General features: G+C 38.0%; 1 protein-coding gene across 4 annotated transcripts in view; it reads right to left on the minus strand.

The window, feature by feature from the left end:
• Positions 1–4,351: 4,351 nt before the first annotated feature.
• Positions 4,352–16,385, minus strand: part of Grm5 (glutamate metabotropic receptor 5) — a 456,261-nt gene continuing 444,227 nt past the window's right edge. For all 4 annotated transcript variants that reach the window (XM_013124694.3, XM_005085371.3, XM_013124691.3 and 1 more), the window contains one exon: positions 4,352–9,188. In XM_013124694.3, coding sequence (XP_012980148.2) covers positions 8,300–9,188 — 889 coding nt within the window. In that variant the 3' untranslated portion in view covers positions 4,352–8,299. The remainder of the gene's footprint in view (positions 9,189–16,385) is intronic.

Genomic DNA, 16,385 nt, shown 5'->3' on the forward strand with positions numbered 1-16,385 from the left:
TTTAGGAAAAACTATATTTGCTTCATGAGGTATTACTAATTTATTCAATCTCACAATTTGAAGGCTGGAATGTAGGTAATGAGCATGAATCACAAAAGAGGATATAAATCTAATCCTAATCTGTCATGGATATTTTGGTTTGGATAATGGGTTAGTATGTACAGTATATTTGATATTAAAAATATGAAATTTGCACAGATAAACACTGAATTGAACTCCTGGAACCCAGTGACAGAGAGGGAGGAGTTATGAGCAAAGGGATCAAGACTGGGCTGGTGAAACCCACAGAAACAGCTGACCTAAACAAGGGGGAGCTCTTGGACCCCAGAATGATGGCTGGGAGACCAGCATGGGAGTGATCTGGACGCCCTGAATGTGGATATCGATGAGGATACCTAGGCAATCTATGGAGCCTTGGAGATCAGAATTTATCCCTGGCAAACAAATGGAATTTGGGTGCCCATCCCACAATGAGTGTGTTCTCTCAGCCTGGACTCTCACGGGAGGGTCTAGGCCCTGCCCTGACCAAAATGACAGACACTGGAGATCCCCCATGGAAGGCCTCACCCTCCCTGGGGAAAGGAGTAGAGATTGGATGGGGGGCTGGAGGGAGCTGGTGTGGAGTGGGGGGCAGAGGGGAGGAAGAGGGAGCTGGGATTGACATGTGAAACAAGCTTGTTTCTAATTTAAATGAAAAATTTATAAAGATTAAAATGTAAAATTTGATGTAAACTTCACTATCTTTGTTGTCAATACCTATTCTAACTGTATAGAAGTTCACTGAATTGGATAGGCCTATAGTCTAGTTGATTCTGGAATATGACATTTTTATTTATTTGCAAGCTTATTAAAATGAATTTTGATCAAAATTTTATAAATTAATACATATGATTCACAATTTTAAAATAAATCTGATTATTACACTATCTTATAATCTACCTTATAATTTTAGTTTATTTTTGTATTTGTTTTATTTTTATAGGAAAGTTATGAAAGACTCAAGAAAATGCAGTAGATATATCCATGTTTTCCCACACTCTGCTTTTATATGTCATGCAAATTTTACTTTTAAAACAATAGGATTGTGGTTTTTGAAGTAAGGTATTTAAAATTACCTGTCATGAGATTCTATTATTTTTGCTATGTTTTGTCTTTCTTTTTGTTTCGTTTTTGTAACTTGGCTTTTTAAAAAGTACTGTTTAAAATGGTCTGCATGTTCTTATTTCTTATAATAAAACCTTATAATCCAGCATTATTTGTAATAGCCAGAACCTGGAAGCAACCAAGATACCCACCAACTGAAGAGTGGATAGAGGAAATGTGGTACACTTACACAATGGAGTATTACTCAGTGGAAAAAAAAACAAAGGAATCTTGAAACTTGCTGACAAATGGATGGCACCAGAAGAAACCACCCTGTGTGAGGTAACCCAGCCACAAAAAGAGAAACATGGTATGTACTCACTCATTTATGGATTTTAGACATGAATCAGGGGAGTTCCAGCATACAATCCCACTGCCAGAGAGTCTGGGAAACAGAACCTTCACCCACTGACTGATGAAAGCAGAGGCAGATACCCACAGATACACTGAACTGAACCCCTGGAATCCTGTGTCAGAAAGGGAGAACTGATGGGAAAAGAGTTAAGACTGGGCTGGTTTGACCCACAGAAACAGTTGACCTGAACAAAGGGGAGCTCTTGGACCCCAGATTGATGGCTGTGTGGAAAGCATGGGACTGACCCAGAACCCCTGAATGTGGGTGCCAGTGAGGAGGCCTAGGTAATCTATGGGGCCTTGGTAGTATTTATCTTTGGCATACAAATAGACTGTGAGTGCCCATGCCACAGTAAGGGATGCTCTCTCAGCCTCGAATCTTAGGTGAGGGCGTAGGCCCTGCCTTGGTTGAAATGACAGTCACTGCAGATCCACAGTGGAGGGCCTCACCCTCCTTGGGGATGAGAGTGAAGATTGATTGGGGGGACTGGGGGACCTGGTAGGGAGAAATGGGGAGGAAGGGAGGGAGAAAGATCTGGGATTGACATGTGAAACAAGCTTGTTTCTAACTTAAAGAAAAAAAATTTAAAAAATTTAGCTATTGGTTTCCTCTCTCTCCTCCTCTCTCTGCCTTTCTCTGTTCTTTTACAGTATTTGTGGTTTGATTCTTTTACTTCAATAGCTCTAAGTAATGCTTTTTCATGTATTTTGTCCTTATACATGAAAATACCAGTGTTAATGATACCTTTAAATAATTTCTTGCGTTTTGTTTCTCTTTACTATTTTTATTTAATCAATAGTAATTGTATCATGTCTTATGTATATCATTCATCATCTTTAATTAAATAATTGAGTTTTGAAAATACAGGTAGGTAAAAGCCATGGTCTCTGGAAGTTTCTTCAGCTGTTCTACAACATGCAAAACCCTCACTGAAGGTTTTTATTCATTTTTCAGTTTTGAAATAGGTTCTTGTGGTGATATTTTGTTATGATCTAATAAAGATTGCCTGAAGATCAGGATACAAAGCTAGTCATGCTGGTTAGCCACAGAACCCACGTAGTATTGGCATACACCTATGATGCCAGCAGTGACACCAGTTAGTCATAGAGGCCAGGCAATAGTGGTACACACCTTTAAACACAGTACTCAGGAGACAGAGGCATGTCAATCTCTATAAATTCAAGGTCACTCTGAGCTACACAAAAGTGTAAAGAGAAGCAGAGGTCACACAAAGGTGATCTTAGTACTTGGTATCCCACACCATTAATCCCAGCACTAGATAGGAATATGAGGCAGGAGATCCGTGCATTCTGAGGTTTGGTGGAAACAGATAGAGTCTGGAGGTGCAATCTGAGGACAGGATCGCTTTCCCTTTTTTTTCTGTGCATTGGTAGAGGTAAGAACTCTCTAGTGGCTGGCCAATTTGTCTCTCTGATCTTCAGCTTTAATCCCAATATCTGACTCTTGGTTTTTATTATTAAGAACAATTAGAATTCCTGTTACAGGTTCTCACAAAGTATCCTAAATTCACCTCTACCTTCAGTTCTTCCCACTTTACTCTCCGTGACAATGGGTCATAGGCTTATGACACCATGATCAGCCTGATAGTGTTCATTTTTAGTAGGTAACAAATTTGGTAAGACATTTCTAATGTATTTGTCATGGATATGAGAGTTAAGACAACCTCCTGAATGGCTAAATGCTGTTGTTAATAATTTCACAGATAATAGCTTCTATGTACCAAACATGCATCCGTGGACCAGGAATGTGAGAAATGAAAGAAACATAACAGATTCTTTTTCTCCTTATTTTTTAAGTTAAAGCAACTGAATTAGAGAGAAATTAACCTAACCTTTTAAAGATATGATATTGTTAGAGTGATAAATCTGGCTTTATATTTATTGTTATTCTTTATTAATAGCCTAACCTCTCTAAAATATTATAGTTAGGTGATAAATCTGGCTTTGTATTTTCTGTTATATTTTATTTTTAGCTGGATATGAGTGACCTTTATGATTCTGCTGAAACAAGTCTATCTTAAATTTTAGAAGGTAAATTTTTCTCTGCAAGTTTTTCAGGTATCTCACTTTCAGGTGAATTATATATAAATGGCTTGCTGAAAAATAGAACACGTTGAGGCATTGAGTCTGACATTATAGAAAACTGGCTTCCTCATTTAAGATTAATTTGTACAATAATGTAATTTCATGCATTCATATCTTGTGTATAGGATATGCCTCAGCACAAATATTACAATGCTTATAAACTCCTAGAGGATATATTTTAAAATATACAATGACTTCTGTAAAACAAATCAGGTATATATTCTTCTTTCATATTTTCACTAACTGGTATTTAAAAATTAAGCACTTAGGAGTCAAAATTAAAGAGTGATTTAACAATGTTTTCTTTTCTTGAAAAATATATGTATGTGTATGTACAGAAATTCAAGAAAGACGCACAAGAAATATATAAATGTATGTGCAAATTTCTTTACACAAGTACTTACAGATCCCTTATCAATTTTATATGTGTAATATTAACAGTATCCAGACAAATAAGTTAAAGAATACTCCTATAATTTATATGCATAAATTAAAAGAAAGTAAAGCTGTGGCCCCATGTTATTTTTTCTAATGTAAATATTTTTGTCTTAAAATGTGTATGTAGAGGTCTTTGTAGACAGAATCTTTGTTTGATTTGTGGTTGATTTGTTTTAATTTATTATCCAATAACATAGTTCAAATGTATGTATGATTCAGAAGTTAAGGTTAAATTATAACATGGCTCTCTTCATTATCAGGAAATACCATTAGGACACCATTCTAAGCATTTGAGGGGAAATTTTTGAAGTCATATCATAGTTTCTTTTTTAATGTTTTTCAGAAAGTAACTGGCTTCACAAACACCAACTATAACGTGATTTAGACAACCAAGAAGCAGGCAAGTATATTTTAAAATGCTAAAATAAAACACATTTATACAAGTACAAAGCGAAACAATGCTGATAAAAATGTTAAAATTTATGAAAAAAATCATTTGCAATTCACATCAAAATAATTTAACATTCTCTATTATTTTAATAGTACAAGCTGCAACAACAGAAAAAGAACAGATTGTGCACACAGTTTTAAAACCAAATCAGTTTTGAATGCAGAAAAAATTAAGTACAAGCACTTGTAGCCCACACAAATATTTTAGTATTGGCACCATCTCTCTAAACATCTATATTCTATATAGATTTCTAATTACAACATCACCAGCAGCTGCCATTGAATTCTAGAAAGACACACAATATACATAGTATATTTGTTCACATTGGGAAGATCAGTGAAATCTAGCCAACTGTTTTGTACAAGCCCCATTCTTCAATAGACATTAGAGACTCTCCCAGGCCTCAGACCCTCTTCAAAGCAAATTCTGAATTACCTTTATGCTTTCACTGATCTGTATTTTTTTCACAGTATAAAATTGTAAATGGTAACTATAGAGATTCTGACAGCTTGAGGGTTATTAATAAGCTGTTGCTAAATGTGAACTCATATAACAATTTTGAAGTCCCCAGACCATGTACATTTTGCTGGGAGACTAGCACAGGAATTTTTTTTCTTTTTTCTTTTTTTTTCTTAAAAAGTGTTTAATTCCTGGTTTGGAAGTCAGACTGCAGCAGAGCCATTATACAATGCATTTACAGTCATAAATAATAGCTCCGAGTCTTTCTGATCACTTGCTGGTATATCAGTCATTTCTAAAAGATTATTACGTTCAAAGATTAGCACATTTGGAGATTTGTTTCATTTTTCTCCTTTGTGTCTACGAGTTTTCTTATGAGTTTCCTTTCCAGATTCCCTTCTTGCTCCCTATGTCTAGATCCATCCAAAAACAATCTTCTGAGGCTCACTCCACTCTTCTTAACAGGAAAGTGAGTGGACCTAAACTTAGCCAAACCAAGTCTCCTTTTACTTTCCCGGAATAAAGTCTCCTTTTAAGCCACCTTAAAAGGTGGTTTACCCTTCCTTTTATATATAAATGCAGGTCCCAACTGATTTGTCAGTGGGTACCAGGAACAGATTGTTATTAAGGAAACTCAGTAAGAACAGGTACCCAAATGAATTGGGAAGTTCATATCGTAGCCCTAGAATAAATAATATTCAGTTCTCTTTATATTATAGTTATTACTTGGAACCTGGTATTAGAATTGGCAAAGAGAGAGTTAGCATCATTCCAAAATAAAAGATTTCAAAGATGTATTATTGATATGTGCAATATACAATGTATTCAATGAGATGGTAAAGGTTATATTAACACATAGGAAAACAATTTTATCTCCTTTAATTGAATAAATTATTTTATTGTAGCTGATTACAACATCACAATGAATTATAGATGGGAATTGCATTAAATTTGAATTTCTAATGCAATTTCTGATAAAGTGATCATTTTTAAAATATAAAATGTCATGGAAATCATAGTTCAGTCACGAAAAATGTTAAAGGAGTAAAACTTACTGCACATGAAAATGAAACAGAAACCAAGTTAAAGAGTCAGTGAAACAAAATTTACAACTCAGAAAATAGAGTATCCAGAATGATTTTAACACCTAAGAAAACAGACACTAACCCCAGGTAAATGCCACTTTTTTGATGGATACCAAAGAGCATTGGCATTTCAAAGTATTTACAATGGGTTTTCAGGTAGAGGCAGGCATTTGCTTTCAGTGAAGCTATGCAAGTTAGCTAGATGTCTTTTCGGTTTCAAGAATCTCATTACTATTTGGGAAAATAACTCTGATAATGTTATTTTCTAACCTGACTTAGAATGCTTGATTCATTTGTGAATTATTGTTAGCTCTTAATGTTTTAATGTGGAAAATTTGATTTAGAATTTCAAATAAGAACAAATATTAGAAAAGCAATGCCAGTAGTTATTACAACTTTTAAAACTGGAAAATGACACATTATCCCAATGGATAGACTTCCAGTTTCAATTTCTTTTTAAATCAGATGGTAAACAGACAAAGGAAAACAAAACCCAACAACAATAACAACCAAAAACAAACAAAGAAAAGAAAAGAAAGAGACCAGGATATTAAGGATATTGAGATAAGAATTTTAAAGTTCTATTTAAATTTCTCTCTGCCAAAAATATACTTCTGTCTCTTGGCAAATCTTTCTCATAAGGCTATCTTTAGTATAAGGCTGGGTCAACTGAACTTTTAATTTATAGAATACCTCCTCATTTTATTACTATCTTTATTTAAAAATCAAGAACATTTGTTACCTGAGGATAGGTGCAATGGGACTAATAAAAAGATGACAGTAGATTCAGGTCTCGACTGACACGTTCTACCTATATGAGTCCACCAAAGCATGTATGTTTCTATTGTAACTCTAAAACTTTTTCCTGCAGTATTTAAAAAGTGACAGTATGAAGTGCACAAAACCATGTTAATAACTATTTTAAAAAGGAAAGGATTCATAATTGCTTTGCCTTTTTTTGGAATGGCTGTGAAAGACTGTGTTTGATATTAAGGTTCCTCCGTTTTAGTATTCTGTATTGCTTTGAAAACAAATCTACATTTGTCATAGTTCATAGCTGCCCCACATAAGCAGCCAAGAAAAGATAAAATCATTGCTCATGGGTATAGCAAATCATTTGCTATGCTGACTCTCCTGCATTGAGATTCTGTTTTTATTAGTTTTTTCAATAACAGTCCCTCCAAGTGTTGCATCTTCATAGGGTCTATTGACCACTCTTTCAGGAGTGTGACTGGGGACAAAACCACCACCACCAACAGAGGATCTCTTTGTAAATCAGGATCTTAAAGAAAGGAATGAGGAAGCTCAGTGTGGATCTTACTCTCAGCTGGCAACACTAACAGAAGGGCATTCAGAAGGAAGAGTGCCTGTGTATCACGAAAGAGAGCCAGGTTACAGCTCACCAATTATTACAAAGAGAATTTCCAGCTACACAATGCACCCCAGTGACGGAATTACAAAACAATGTCCCAGAAAATATTTTTTTGCTACTCCAGTATTGATTGGCAACATGGTGAAATAGTCCAGAAATCTTGCACTGGTTTTCTTGGTTAATGGAGGTGAATCTGAAATAAGTAGGTGGAATCCAGGATGCAGGCTTTTGGAAGAGTATCTCACAGTCTGATTGGAAAGTCTCTGCTAGAAACTCTCTGTCCATTAGAACAACACTCAGTACCGTTTGTTTTTGTTATTCAGGAGACTCACAAGTCTCAGTAAGCACTGAGCCCTAGTTACTATTAGCTTTTCAAGGTCTACATGGCAGGAGCGGGGAAGGAAAGAAAAAACAGAATGTTAACTTTTGGTCCCAGATTTTTGAGTTTGTTAGAAAATGTACATTCAGTGTTTGGTGAATCAAAGACTCTTCTGGGAAAATGAAGTAAACAAACAAAACTGTTTACAGTTGCTTATTAACTCCACTTTTCACCTCCCAGGGTGCTGCTTCCCACTGTTGCTGCCTCAGAGCAAAGCACTTGGTATTTTAACTGCTTCTGGCATTCCTGGTCATCACTCCAAAAACAGAAGCAGAGTGTCTTAAAAGCCCATGTTTTCTAAGGCCACTAGAAGATAATCTGCCAGAAGATGTGTAGTTGGTGTCCTCATCGGCTGTTGTGAAATAGCACTATTGATCTCGTGTCTCCACTGTGCGCCCTTGGCATGGTTCACCTCAGGTTCTCTGTTGGGGTGACTATGGGTGTCGCTGTGCCCATGTGTGAACACCGAGGTCTTCTGTTGCTCATGCGATCCCAAGGAAGTTTCCAGTGGCTCACAAAGAAGAGGAACTCTGCGTGTAATCTCTGATGATGAGAGTGTCATATTTGGGAGATGATGGGATGCAGAGCGCTGACTCGGAGACTGGCGAGTTTGGGGTTGTGCTCCCCGAGTCCACCGAGTCCCTGAAGGGTGATGGTGGAGTGAGAGCTACCAGCTCCTCCAGATCGGGTTTGCCTGGTGCGGCCTCGGCGCCTGTAGGAGTCTCCTGGGCAGGTGATGCCCCTGCAGCTTGCTGAGCTCCTCCAGTCACCTCGATGGCCGGAAGGGGCTGGATATCCGCGAAAGTCGTCATGGTCGTGGGCAACTGGATCTCTTTGGGGATCAGGTAGGACGAGCAGATAGGGGCACTAGCTGGCCCAGGCGCCGTCGCGGTGGACAGCATCATGGAGTTGAGCTCGGTGATGTTGGCGGTGAAACGGGTCACCACGCTGCTGATTTGCTCCATGAGCGAGCCCTGGGACGAGCTGCTTCGTGCTGCTGTCTCAGAGTGCAGTGAGGGTGCATCGTCATCTGTGCGGCCTGCGGAGCCCCCAAGGTGGCTTAGTGTGCTGATGGGTGATGGAGAGCGCGGCCTGGCAGCTGCTGGGAAGCGCCCCTCTGTCTCCACTACCTCATACAGCGCCTTGGTGCCTGCATCAGGAGGTTCTGCTCCACCTGCCACAGCACATCCAGAGCCACCAGCACTTGCTACCCCGGGACCCGAGCCACCACCGGCACCGGCACCCGGCCCGCGGCTCTCTGTGCTCTTGGGGAAGGGTTTAATGACCGCTGTCTGATTGGGGTTCTCTTTCTTGTTGATGTGGACCGACAGCCTCTGCCACAGGTGTTGCCCCCGGCTGCTCTTTTCGTTCTGGGCCCATGTAACGGATTTTCCATTGGAGCTGTGGAAAGAAGAGAATGGAGAGGTCACTCAGCATGCGCCCTAGCAGGCTTCCATGTGGCTTCCCCAATGGTGGGAGGCGATGGGAATCTGAGCAGGAAGGACACTGTAATCCTTGAAGAGAGGACCCACCAGGACAGTATAGGAAAAGATCACGTTTGACTTAAAGGTGCTTTACCTGACTAAGGTATTATTAGGATAAAGGACCATTTATCAGTATTCTTCAGGCATTCATACCTCACCACAGTGAGTTCAGCAATGCTTCATGCTGCAAATACAGATGTGGAGCCTGGCACCATTGTGTTGTGTGTAGAGAAGCCTGGTACAGAGCCAAAGACTTCTTAGGGTTAGCAGCCTACAGATGCAGACATTAATTAAACCAAGACCTCGTCTCACCAGCAGTTTTGAGAGGGAGGAAAAGATGAAAGAGACAGGATTACCAAGAAGTAGACAGTGGTTCCAACTCAGCATTTATTCTGCAGGTGGGCTTATATACCTAAGGATTGCTGTGGGAAATGTTGATTGTGAACATGGTTTTATTTAGCATGGCTTATCTGCTGGAAAATACAAATTTAATGAACACACATACAAATTTCTAATTAATTAATAATTTCTATACACCAGGAGGCCTGTAGGTTGATGGATAATTGCTTCAGAGAAAGTGTGGTATATTGCCTTGAGCACCTAGCACTGCAATCTACAATTAGGGTCTTGATGAGTGCACCTGACTGACAGGAGGTTGTGAAGGCCTTCGTTACTCTTCTCTCTCCAGCTGCCTCTGGCCTCTGAAAGCTACTCTGATGAAGATGGCGATGATGCCTCAGCTTCAGTATCTGCATCCTTCTTTCCAACAAAATGGCAGGTAGCCACCCGACTATAGATGGTCCATCCGAAACAGTATAATGGCCAGAGGATGTTTCATGTCTTGCAGGGATAGCTCATGGAGGGATCCCCGTGAAGATAAATTGAGGAAGGGGTGTAGGGGGTCTGCCACTCTTTCCCAACCAGCATTGTTCTACCCAGTATACATAAGGTGCTAAAGAATGAACATTTCTCTCTCAAGAAGTGATTACCACTAAACTTAGTTTGAGTAACTAAACATAACTGTTTATAAGATTCATCAATAGAATTTATTCCAAATACCAAGTGTGCCCTCAGGAAACTCTGATATTTTAGATTGGGGCTAGGCATCAACTCATAGTATAGGAATTTTATTTCATGCCTTTCCCACAAAAGTGATTCTTGAGCTGAGAAACCCTGATGGAAAGTGGTCCTTGTTGTCTGGGTTCCTCTTGCCCCTTAGGCCTCCTTGCTCTAGGGCTGGCTGATTTTGCAGGCAGAGGCCTGACTCCACCCACTCTGAGGTTTCCTACTTGTCATTGCCAGGAGAACCAAACTACGACACTTCTCTGATGACATCCTTTCCACACTTTCCACAGTAATGTTCTTGACTCTCTCTTATTCTACTTAACACTGCTTTGCCATCCCTTTGCATTTTGCAGTTTTCCTTTCTCTTCTCCTTCATGTGAACTCATATTCTGTTTAATCATCTCAGTATATCAGAATGTAAAGTGTCCCACACATGGCCACTCTCTGGTAAGAAAGGATGAGTCATTCCCAAGTTTGCAGTTAGCTGTACATCTGTAGTAGCTGAAGGAGTTCTGACAGGTACTCGACTTTCCTTCTAATAGTTTCAGTACTTACATTTCCATTTTGCATTAACTTGACTTGGAGTTCATAGTTCATTACTCTTGTATTCCCAAGTGTCCGCTAACTTCTATAGCATAGCCCAGAATAATTGCCCAGGTTATTTATGGGATTTGATTTAGAGGATGGCTGCCAACTAGTCCCATTTTCTGTTACCAGCAGACCAGGAAACAGACATTTGGAGAGGGGTAATTAGACTTTCAGGTCACTGCACCCCTTTTAATACAAAGCATGGGCTAGAAACCAGAAGAGTATTTGAACCAGTTCATCCAAGTTTTACCCTAGGGATGCTTCAACTTTTAGTAGGAAGGTTATGCAAACATCTGCTTTTAAAACTCTCGGTCTCTCTCTTTCCCTCTTTCTTTTTCTAACACATACACATACACACACATGCACATCTTTATTCCTCCCCCCTCTCTCTTCCCCCTCAATTTATTGTGATAGAGTATAACTTCTGTGTTAACATTAGCAATCTTTTCTTTCATACATAGTCATGCAGTGAAGTAGTGTACTAGGAAACCTTTGGGTTAATGTGTGAGAAAATCATCTCAGAGAGTGCTATTTGTCTCTGCGTTTAAGGAAAAGAGAATTCCATGGAAAGTAAAGCAGTGTGTAATTCCATAAAGTCCCCCCAGTTGTTTCTTTTCCAGACTAGAACTCCGTAGTCCTGTGACTCGACCCACTCTAAGTTTTATCATCCTACATGATTTTCTTGGGTGGTCACATCTGTTTTACTTTCTTCCTCAAAGTTCTCATTGGCCTCACTATTGCTGTCTTGTTCTTCCTCTTTTGCTTAGGCACATCTTGTCTTCCCTCTCCTCCTCTGCGCCCAACTTAATTTTTCCTTCCTTCCTTCCTTCTTTCCTTCCTATCTCCCATCCTCCCTCCATCCCTTTCATTTTATTTGTTTCATCTTAATTGTCCTATAAAAAGCATCTTCCCACCCAACCCTGGCTCAGTTGGATTCTCATAATCACAGAATTTAGGCATGTAAGGCTCTGTCTTATATCTGCTTTATCTTCTGGGTGGGACACCTTAAAGGCACAGACAGACAGTTTGTTCCCTGTTATAAACACAACATCTAGTGACTTGTACAGAACACGATTATTGCTTAAATTATTTTTGTAGGCACTAATTAACTGGATCAATGCACTTCATTTAAAAAGTGTTTACACTGTATTTTTGGATGTCTCAATTACATTTTCAACATCTAGTATTAGTAAAATTCAATTATTTTGTTTATAGATCTGTTTGTTATATAGTATGTACAAACAAAATTTTAACTAAATATAAAAACATATCTTTTCTATAATTCGAATCACAAATCAGTTCTTTTTGTAACTCTTATATATGGGCCCCCCACACACAGAGGAGTGTGTGTGTGCATGCATATGTGCATGCACATGCTTGCACACACACACACACACACACAGTGGTTTTAGTGAATCGTCTCAGTGGTGAACATTTACTGAGACAATTTGGGTAATGGAGATGAGATAGGACAGAAGTTGTGGTTTTGAGATCTGCCCCTGACTGATGTTAACAGAAGGCCCACTTAGGATCTCTGTACTCGTTCCTGTCAGCAAAGAATAGACGATACACACTCATATTACTTCTACAAGGAGCCCAGATGATCACTCGATAATCACCCAAGTACTGCATCTCTGCAAATGCAGAAAATTATTCATCATCATTACATCTTTCATTTACACAAAGTAAAATGTATTGATTACTTCAACTGAGAAGTTTTTTTTCAGCTGCAGGTTTATATGTCTGGTCTATTGAACCAAGGTAAGAAAAGAGGAAGGGTATATAGCTTTACTTGTCTATAGCTTTTAACCTTTCCCCGCTGCATATACTGAGTTTCAAAAGGTAAGTGGAAGATGAAAGGACAGGATAAGACAGTCCCTCCAACTTGGAGGGTGGGTGTAAAATACCACTTCTTGTTTGTTCAAAGATCACTAATCCATTTCAAAGTATAATATTGTAAAATCTAACATCTCCTTTTTATGTTAATTTTCTCTTCATTGCTGAAATAAGAAAATTGTAATGTTATTTAAGAGGGGGGGGAGTTGTCAGTGGCTGGGTGTTTCTTTTTCTTTACATTTCAGGGTTGCCAAAATGGTACATTTGACCTGTATTTTCTACAGTTGTTCTTGGTCTCTTTTTGTGTAGGACTCCTAAATAATTCATTCATTGCAACAGACTCTGGCTATCAGCCTGGTGACCTCTCTCACCTCCCTATTCATCTGCCCAAATCTGAGAAAATTGGAGCATATTGCCCCAGTATGCCATCATTAGGCAGTACACATCAGAGTGAGACCATCACAAAAGTCTGCAGAATATATATAATGTTTCTGTTAATATCAAATGCAGCTAAACAACCTGTGTAATTGTCCCTTCTAAACACTAATTTAGTCTTACAGTGTGACATATAAGCATATAAGCTTTAAAAATTTCCTTTTTCTGAGTTAAAAAAATAAACCTCTTTGTTGTTGTTGGTGGTGGTGAATAGTTGAATTAGTGCCTTACCAACTTTCAAAATTTCAGGCCATAAAATCTCCAAAAGATATTTTTAAGTAGTTTTCATTTCTGGACCTCTTTTGTTTGTGTTTTTTAGCTTTGAGATTAGCCAGAAGGGAGTTGCCCTGCAATTTTGTGCTTCCTAAGACAAAAATATTTATGAAAATACTAAGAAACTGGAAACATCCTTAGCTAATGATGCCTATAGAATTGTATCAGAAAATAGTAAGTTAATGATAAGAGTTAATAAAGTAAGTCTAATACAAGCAGAAAATTTGCAATAATAATTACACTATATGGAAAAACCTTTGTCAATATGCCTTACTATCTACTTACCTTGAACTACAAATTGTTCAAGTTTTGTAAAAATAAATTAAGAAGTTAATATTTTTATATTCAGACTTTTCCAAAGTAGGCAAAAGAATGCAGATTTGCTTAAAAGTTAACATCTAGATTTTTTAAATTGCATTAAGAAACACACTATACCTATGAAAATGGAGGCATTATCTATATAAATTGCCTCAATTATAGCATAAATGTATGTTAAAACTGTTTTGATAGAAACTATTTAAGCATCTCTGATGATGTATGTGTTAGAGATTTACATAGTGAAAACACTTAACTCTAAGGAAATGAAATCAAGGAATACATTATCAAACACAGATGCAAAACACAAATGACACCATCTTTTATGTGCATAATATTATGTAAAAGACTTTTAGGAAAGATCTGATTGTCAAGGTGGGTGGTATCATTGCCAGTATAGGTCTTTTAAAAGATAATATAGCCTTTTAAAAGATAGGTTCAGTGAGATTAGGTTGCTTATCCTACATAGTTTGACTTAATTAATGACCATATGAGATAAATGCTATATCATGACTTACAGTTTTGATTTCAATGTCCATGACCTTACACTAAACACACCCACCCACACACACACACACACCCACACACACACACACACACACACACACACACACACACCCCACACACACACGCTACCATTCCTTATTTTATGAATGACAAACTTTAGGTGTTTGGAAATAGTTTGTTCTTTAAGAAGATAAGATTTATCATTTGATTTATATTTAGCCCATACCTATGTACTTTTTAGTCATATAGTTACTCAGAGAAGCAAGAAATCTCACTGCACATCTTCTGGTCATTAATTCCAATAATATCAGTTGATCGGGTGCCAACTTTTGCTAGAGATAATGACTAGATGCCTTGATGAAAGCATTAAAAGCCAACACTGGGTATGCTAATATTATATGACATTTTTCAGTCTTTATTCATGCTTAGAAATAATAGAACCACTTTTCTGGGTAGTTCTAGTTCTCTCTGACTCATTTTGGGGTTTTAATAAATAGTGTATGTTTTAATTGTATGAGTAATTTACAGTCATGCCATCTTAAAACTTTTGGTGTTTGAACAAATATTGTTGTGCTGGTTTGAAAGAGAGCAATATTGTTCTGTTAAAGGAACAGAACAATAAAATGACTCTCAGTGACATATGCTATACCTGTAGATCAGTGCCTTGCTCAGCCATCAGCAGAGAAGCTTGTTTTTGCAGCAGATGAAAACTAACACAGAGACAGATCACTGGACAATGTGCTGAGAAAGAAAGATTTTGGAGCACTTGTTTCTAAGTGGAATTTCTTCATCAAACTCTTTCAATCAGAGCTCAAGAGGATACATGCAGAAGAGGTGGCAGAAAGATAGTAAGAGCCCGTAGGGATGTATGACTAAAGAAACAGTGTCCTCCAGACACAACAGGACTGATGAAAAGATAAACTCACAAGTATGGAGGCAACAATCACAGGGGTCTCAGTGGGGGCAGAGGAAAGTTAACATAGGTTCCCACACCTAAATAAGAAGCTATCTGTAATTATACACCCTGCAAAGAAAAACGTTTTCTCCACTAGAATCTTACTGGGTATATCAATCATATTTCAGGGCAGGCCTCATGCCCAGGAGTATATAGAAAACACAAAATGAATTCAGTGATATTTTTGTAATCTTTTTGTCTCATATTGCTTTGTTTGAGCATTTAAAATATTTTGATCTTTTGCTTATATATTTTAATTTTCAATTTTGTATTCTTGTGTGGGTTTTGTTTGTGTTTGTGTGTGGTGCATGTGTGTGTTTCTGGCTTTATTTTTAAAGACAAAGAGAAAGAATGTGGATGGAGTTGAGTGGGTGGAAATAATCTGGGAGAAGTTGGGGGAGGGAAATCACAACCAAAATATATTGTTTTTCAAAAATGTCAAGAATAAAATAATTAAAATAAGAAAATGAGGGAGTGGTCCACCAGAGGCTCATATATTTGGATACTTGGTCCTCACTTGATGATAATCTTGGGGAGGAATTAGAAAGTATAGTATTATTGGAGAAGGTGTGTGACAGGGATGGGGTTGGTTTTCAAAAACCTCTGTCATTTCCAGTTAGCTTTGTCTGCCTCATGCTCATGGATCAGATGTAAGCTCTCAACTACTGTTTCAGTGCCATGACTGCTTGCTTGATGCTGTGCTTCATGTCCTGGTGGTCATGAACTGTAACCCTCTGGCTGTGGGGTTTTATCACAGAAATATAAACCCTAAGACAACAGTCAACAAATTGTAGATGGTATATTCACAAGTGGTTTTCAATTTTCGATGCTTTTGATTTTGTTGATGAGCACTATTGACAGGTAAGACGAATTTCAAAGGTGACAGAAAAAATAAATCAGGAGAAAATATAAACACAAAAGATGGCTGTCAGTATTTAGTCACAATAGTTTGACAGAGATGAGTTTGTTTTTTTCTTTCCCTAGGAATTTGAACTAAGGAAGAAAATGGGAGGTGGAAGGCTGCAAATAGCAAAGACAACAAGAAATAGTGGAGCACGTGGAAAAGCGTTCAATTTGCAGAGCTTTGATGGAGGACAGATAACAAAGAATTCAAAATTTGACAGGAAGGAAAAGACATTG

This window comes from Mesocricetus auratus, unplaced genomic scaffold (assembly GCF_017639785.1).
Source record: "Mesocricetus auratus isolate SY011 unplaced genomic scaffold, BCM_Maur_2.0 Super-Scaffold_4256, whole genome shotgun sequence".
In the NCBI taxonomy this organism is placed as follows: Eukaryota; Metazoa; Chordata; class Mammalia; order Rodentia; family Cricetidae; genus Mesocricetus; species Mesocricetus auratus.